General features: G+C 66.5%; 3 protein-coding genes across 3 annotated transcripts; all 3 read right to left on the reverse strand.

The window, feature by feature from the left end:
• Nucleotides 1-41: 41 nt before the first annotated feature.
• On the reverse strand, nucleotides 42-1455 carry MNEG_7402 (hypothetical protein; the record flags this gene model as incomplete). Its single annotated transcript, XM_014044122.1, has 4 exons — nucleotides 42-402; nucleotides 558-739; nucleotides 1010-1240; nucleotides 1321-1455. The coding sequence occupies 4 exons, from the start codon at nucleotides 1453-1455 to the stop codon at nucleotides 42-44; spliced, it is 909 nt and encodes a 302-aa protein (XP_013899576.1).
• Nucleotides 1456-1841: 386 nt separating this feature from the next.
• Nucleotides 1842-3323, reverse strand: MNEG_7403 (hypothetical protein; the record flags this gene model as incomplete). The annotated part of the gene is made up of 1 exon (XM_014044123.1): nucleotides 1842-3323. The coding sequence occupies one exon, from the start codon at nucleotides 3321-3323 to the stop codon at nucleotides 1842-1844; it is 1482 nt and encodes a 493-aa protein (XP_013899577.1).
• An 838-nt stretch (nucleotides 3324-4161) lies between these two features.
• On the reverse strand, nucleotides 4162-6104 carry MNEG_7404 (hypothetical protein; the record flags this gene model as incomplete). The annotated part of the gene is made up of 5 exons (XM_014044124.1): nucleotides 4162-4436; nucleotides 4603-4803; nucleotides 4985-5058; nucleotides 5399-5766; nucleotides 6057-6104. The coding sequence occupies 5 exons, from the start codon at nucleotides 6102-6104 to the stop codon at nucleotides 4162-4164; spliced, it is 966 nt and encodes a 321-aa protein (XP_013899578.1).

Genomic DNA, 6104 nt, shown 5'->3' on the forward strand with positions numbered 1-6104 from the left:
GAGCAGGAGCTGCCTCCAAAAGTGAGCGGTCAAACGACTGCTCAAAGCCGCACCTTGACCATCGGCTGCCACTTGGTGACGTCCCTGCTGGTCTCCTCATACCCCGCCTTCCGCTCCTGCCGCTCCCGCACCGCCCGCGGCAGCGGCGCCTCGACCGGCGCCCCGCGCCGCTCCATCCGCTCGAGCGCCTTGCGGCTCGCGCCCAGGCGCGGCCTTGCGTCCCCCAGGCCGGCCACGAGGTCGGACAGCCGCAGAGCCCCGCCGGCGCCGCCGCCGTCCTCTGCACCGGCGCCCGCGAATTCAGACTCCGGGTATGCCTCTGCCACGACGCGCGGGGCGCGCGCGCGGCGCGCCGCGCGCGCGTCGTCATGGCCGCGGCCGACCGCCGCGGCGAGCATGTCCCTTCAATGGAGGAAGAGTGGAGGCAGGGGGCGATCAAGGGTCAAAGTCGGGCGGGCCGTGGGGCGCGAGGCAGGGGTTCGGGGCGCGCAGGGGCGGCGCTCGCGCGTCACCCACAGGAAGCTGCCCCATGCCCCCATCCATTGCCTCTTGCACACCTGTAGGCGTCGTCGTCCTCGCCCTCCCCACCGCCCTCCTCCCCCTCCTCTTCCTCCTCCTCCTCCTCGCCGCCGCTGCTGCCGCCGAGCAGCTCATCGCTGCTGCCGCCGCCCCCCGTCGCAGCTGCATCGCCGTCTAGGGCGGCCAGCATGTCGCCGCCATCCTCAAAATCGAGGTCACTCTGGGGTGCATGACAGCGCGATCCAAGAAAGAGGGATGTCTCGATTGATGCATGCACCAGCAACAACGAGCCTTCGCTGCAGGCCGCCGGGCCTGGCAGGGACATAATGCGGAGCGGGGCGCACCTCCAAAACAGTACGTCCTTACTAGTTCCCGGAGAGCAGATACAGCGGCAAGAGGCGACTGCAAAGCACTGCAAGGCCACACGCCGCCATGGACCCCGAAGCAGCCGCCGCCGCTGCACCGCGGCTGCTCGCGCCGCGCGCCGCACCTCGTGCTCCGATCCCTCTTCCTCCGCGCCCTCCTCGCTGCTCTCCAGGTCGGCGAATTCCGCTCGCTCCTTCCTACCGCCCCGGCCGGCAGGGGTGGCCGCGGCGTCGGCGTCGTCGTCGCCAAACCAGCCAGCGTAGCGCATTTTGTCCTCGGCGGTGAATGCCATGTCCTCGTCGATCTCCTCATCTTCAAAGTCAGAGGGGAGCTCGTACTCGTAATTCTCCACATGCTGCGGGTGCGAGGGGGGAGTGTTCAAGGGGAGAACAGCAGCACCAGCCGTCACCCACAAGGAAACGATCTGGAGCTCACGTCGAAGCGGTCGGTATGCTTCTCCTCATCAGGGTCGGAGTCCTCAGCCTCGTAGACGTCGCTTTTCTGTTTGCGCCGCTTTCCACGTGGAGGGGCCTTCCCCTGCTGTGGGACGGCCCTCTGGCGCTTCGCCATGGCGGCTCAGGAGCCCCCTAAGCGTGCTAATTTTGAGAGAGCGACATCTGTATTGCTGTAGTAAATGAAGCCGCCCTCGGGTTGCATTCATGTTGCTCGGCGGCCGCCGCCGTTGCGCAGCTGCCGGTCTGTGTTTTGTCGGACAGCCTGTTGGGGATGCTCCGCACCCAACGGCGTGCACAGGCGCATGCAGGACGCCTTTTTGAGCACAGCATCGCCTGCAGGCTTGTCAGCCATTGCATCGAAATAGTCAACGGGTCAACTCTGTGCCTCTGCTTCTACACGCTTGAGCACTGAAGACACAACGCCCGCAGGATCAAAAATACATTACTCTGATTGCAGTTCGTAAAGAGGTTGCTGCAGCGTGTTGCCTCCCCAAAACCTGCTTACCGCTCGCGCGCCGGCCCGCGGCGCACGGCCATCTCGCCTGCAAAGCCCACGATCGCCTCCGCCAGTTCAGGCGGGATCGCCCTGAACCGCTCCACCTCGCGCCGCAGCCGCTCGCCCTCCGCCACACAATCGCACCACGCCTCAAAGGCGGCCCCCTCCAGCCGCCAGGGATCAGCCACCAACAGCCTCCCCACTGCCTGCCTCGCGACAGGATCTTCTCCGGCAGCCGCCAGCGGCCCGCATGCGGCCATGATGCACATCGCCGCCCCGTCGCCGGCGCCGGCCAGATGGAGGAGGGCTGCACGTGCCCAGGTGCCCGTGCACTCGCAGTCTGGTGTGGCGTCGTTCACACGAGTCAGTGCAGCAACAAGTGCCTCCACCAGCCCAGGCGCGCCGGCCCTCTCCTCCACCAAGCCGCGCCGCGCGTCGCCCCACACATCTAGAATGAGGCGGGTCGCCAGATTGGCGAGCGGCGCCCCCAGGCTGTATGCACGGGACAGCGCCGCCCGGCAGGCGGGATGGGCGGCGATATCGCCCGCCGCGGCGTTGCTGTCGTCTGAGAGTCCGAACAGCACCTGAAGCGCGCACCTCGCCGCGTCGCCGCCGCTGCTCTCATCAGCGGCGACAAGTTCCGCCAGCGCCGCCAGCGTCCGCTTGCAGCCGCGGAACGACTCCTGCACCTCCACGGGCGGGGGACCCAGCCGCATGAGGGTTGTGGCGGCCCGCTGTGCATGCTGCCCGCCTGCCAGCAGCGCGCACCTGAGCGCAGCCCAGCAGCCCGGCAGACGGGCGACAAGTCGCATCTCAGCAGGGAGGCCGGCTTCGGCGGCCAAGGCGCCCACCACTGCAGCGGCGCCCAGGGGAGAATGTTCAAGGGCACCACCAAGGTGCTGATTAAAATAAGGGTCTGTCGAGAGGGCATATGACAATACCGCGTCAGAGGCAAACACGTGTCGCAGCACAGCCAGAGCGGCTGAGGGGAGCTCGCCCACGCCTTCTTCATCTGCCGAGTAATCCGGCCAGCGACCCGGGTAGCAGACAGCGTCGAGGAGCGCCGCCGCGTAGCCGCCGGCCCCGCCGCGCATGGAAGCGGCTGTCGCTGCCGCGGCGCCATGCGGCGCCCGGGCGACCGCGCTCAGCAGCACGATGGCGGCCGCGGCGCCGCCGCCGCGCCTCGCGAGAGCCGCGCATAGTGCCTCGACAAAGCCGGGGACGCCGCAGGCGGCCTCAGCTTGGTGGGGGTGCGCGCGAATGACTTTGACCAGAGCTTGCGCCGCCAGGCCGGAAACCTTGAAGCCGCCGTGGACGACGCGGCCGGCCAGCGCCGCAGCGCAGCCTGGGACGGCGGCTGTTGGATGCTTGAATGCGTCATCGGGGTCGCATGTGCCACTCATGATGACCGCCAAAAGCGCGGCGGCGGCCTCCCCGTCTGCGCCGCCTGCGCCGGCCGCGGTCGCGACCGCCTCGGCGTCCCTCATGTGGCGAAGCAACCCAAGCACCAGTGCCAGGTATTTTTTTGTGTGGGTTCTTCTGGACGAGTGCGCAAGGAAGGAGATTCTGGGGGCGGCCGACTTCTTAGAGCTCTGGGTTGGCAGCTGCCTGCCCGGGTGGCGGTGCAGGTTGCGCTGTATCCTCAGACCATGATGGCGTCCGCGCGCTGGATGTCGTGGCTCAGGGCGACCGGACAATGCTTGCAGAAGGATTTTGTGCCTTGCATGGTAGCCTGTGGCGGTGAGTTGTGGGGCCCAGATGTGTCGCAGCATGCATGCACCATCCGCAGTGCACATCAGCGCGGCCTCGCTGCACTGCCGGAGCGCAGGCCCGCCTGCCACGTCAAGGATGAGGCGGATTTGCCTGATCACCTGTTGTACGTCGTGTATGAAAGACCGCGATGATACAGAACGTTGCTACCCAGGGCCTCCCTTTGAAGTTGTTGTGTGTGAAATGGATGGTGTCATGCAACCATCGTATATGGTATATGAAAATTATGTCGCTTACCCTTTCATAGTGCAGATTTCGCAGCCAGATCATCGACGGCGCGTTGACCCGCTCGTAGAGAGTGTTATAGGGGGCTGCGGTACTGCAAGTATTGCGGAGACATTCATTCGGCTGCATTCAAATTTTCCAAGCTCTGGCTGGCCGCTCTGGTCTTCATGGAATTTTTTGTACCATGCTGCTGCATTGCTCAGGTGCCAGGCAGCAGTACGTCTAGCAGGTAGTGGTATCATGTCTGGGAGCTGCCAGCAATGCCAAATTTTGATCTAAGTCATGCGGAAGGCTTACATCACATCCTTGTATGACTGCTGCGTCTGCCTCTTACACCACCGCCGCAGCCGCTGCGGCGGCCATCTTGGCCCTGAGGCTCCCGATCGCAGACTGCGCCCCCACCGCCGCGCACAACAGCCCCAGCAGCAGCACCGCCCCAGCGCATGCCACACCCGCGGGCGACAGCTCAGCGCCCAGCAGGCGCACGTGCATCAGCGCGGGCAGCACCAGCGACACGGTCATCGTCAGCACCGCCCCCACGAGCGACATGAGGTCAGCCACGTACGGCAGCACAGCCGCGGCGGTCGCACAAGCCACCCCTAAGCCTGCGAGAGCAAATGAAATAACAAGGAGCGCATGAGGGGGACAGAAGCAGTCAAAAAAAGAGGCAGCTCCAGGAAGGTCTGCGCGAGAGGTCCGCAAGTTGTGAGATGCCTGCCCCCATCGGCCCAGCCCTAAGTTGCAGTCTTGCCGCGGCAAGATTGAACCCACCTAGGCGCAGCGCCGCCCTGACAGGGTATGGCGGCTGGCGGCTGCTGCCGCGGGAGACGCCTCGCTGCAGGGCCAGCGCGACCGGCTCAAGCGTGAGGGCGAACGCCGCAAAGGGGCTGACAGCCGTCGAGACCAGACAGGCCACAGCGACGGCGGTGCCCGGCGGCAGGCTGGCGGTGATGACATCAGCAACTCCCGTTCCTGGGGTGGCAATCGAGACCCGGGGCGTGGATGGCAAAGGCAAACCGCTGAAGTTTCCCGGGCGCCAAGTCATGCCAATAAACTGTGGGAATGGTGTAAGCAATCAAAGGCTTCATGGGAAGGTCGCATGCATGCCTGCCGCCCCTTAATCCCCCCCACCCCCCCCCCCCACACCGCGTACCATACAGCAAGTAACCAAAGGCTGCGACCGCGGTGCAAATGGCGGCAACACACAGGTATGAGACCGCCAGCACCCTGCGTGTGGGCGGCGACACGGGTGGATGCCTTGTCAACGATCGCGTCGCCGCACCAATACACCAAGCGAGCTTGCTGGACGCGTGGTGACGTGTGTGCGGGTCATGACAACCTCCGCGGCATGAGCACAGACCTTGTCGTCAACCTTGTTGTCTGCGCTGGGCCCCGCCGCGCAGGCAAGCCTCATCAACATCTGCTGTCCCGCCGTGCCGGCCGTGTTGCTGCAGCCGCTCGACACTCAGAATTGGTCCAGCCTCACGCACGACACGCCCCAGCCGCAAGAAAAACCCTCCATTCACATCAGAGTGACAGGCCTGGCGAACAAGACCTCGCCACCCACCTCGGCGCCTTGGACGGGCTCCGCATCGACTGCTGCACCACAGGGAACGTCGAGTGCCCCGCGTACACAAACGCCACGCACCCCAGCACCTGCGCGAGCGTCTCGGGCGCCACCAGCCGCGTCGCCGCCGCCGCGGCGCCCGCGGCCGCGCCGCTGCCGCACAAGGCCGCGAGCGCGAGGCCGACTGCGACGGCGGAGCCCACGCTGAGGGCGCTTAGGCTGCTGAGGGCCGCCAGGTCAGGCAGCAGGACGGTCGGCACGACGAGCGCCGCGGCGAGGAGCACAAACGCAGGGCAGCCCGCCGGGGCCGCGCGGAGCAGCGCCTCCCCGAAGGCCGTGCGGGTCAGCAGCGCCGACAGCGCCTCGGCCTGCGCGAGCGCGCGTGGCGTTGCTCAGCGCGCCCGCTGTGCCAGCTTGGGGCCCCTTGTTTTGTTCTTCTGCATCACCCCTGCGATATCGTGGCACGCTCCAGGGCGACGCCTTTGGGCCCTGCATTCCCTGCCCTGCAGCCTCAGGCGGGCCCTCACAACCTTGATGCCAGCCTCTCCGGTGCCTGCACAACCGGGCGCCCAGCCGCTCAACGCTAGCCCTGCTGCCCCCCACGTGCACGCTCGCCGCCCCCGTGGCCCCCTCCCCCGATGCTGGCGTGCCTGCCCACCTCAAGCACAAGGTAAACTGTGCAGATTCCCAGCAGCTCTGCGTACAT

The sequence above is a fragment of the Monoraphidium neglectum genome (genome assembly GCF_000611645.1).
Source record: "Monoraphidium neglectum strain SAG 48.87 unplaced genomic scaffold scaffold01305, whole genome shotgun sequence".
In the NCBI taxonomy this organism is placed as follows: domain Eukaryota; kingdom Viridiplantae; phylum Chlorophyta; class Chlorophyceae; order Sphaeropleales; family Selenastraceae; genus Monoraphidium; species Monoraphidium neglectum.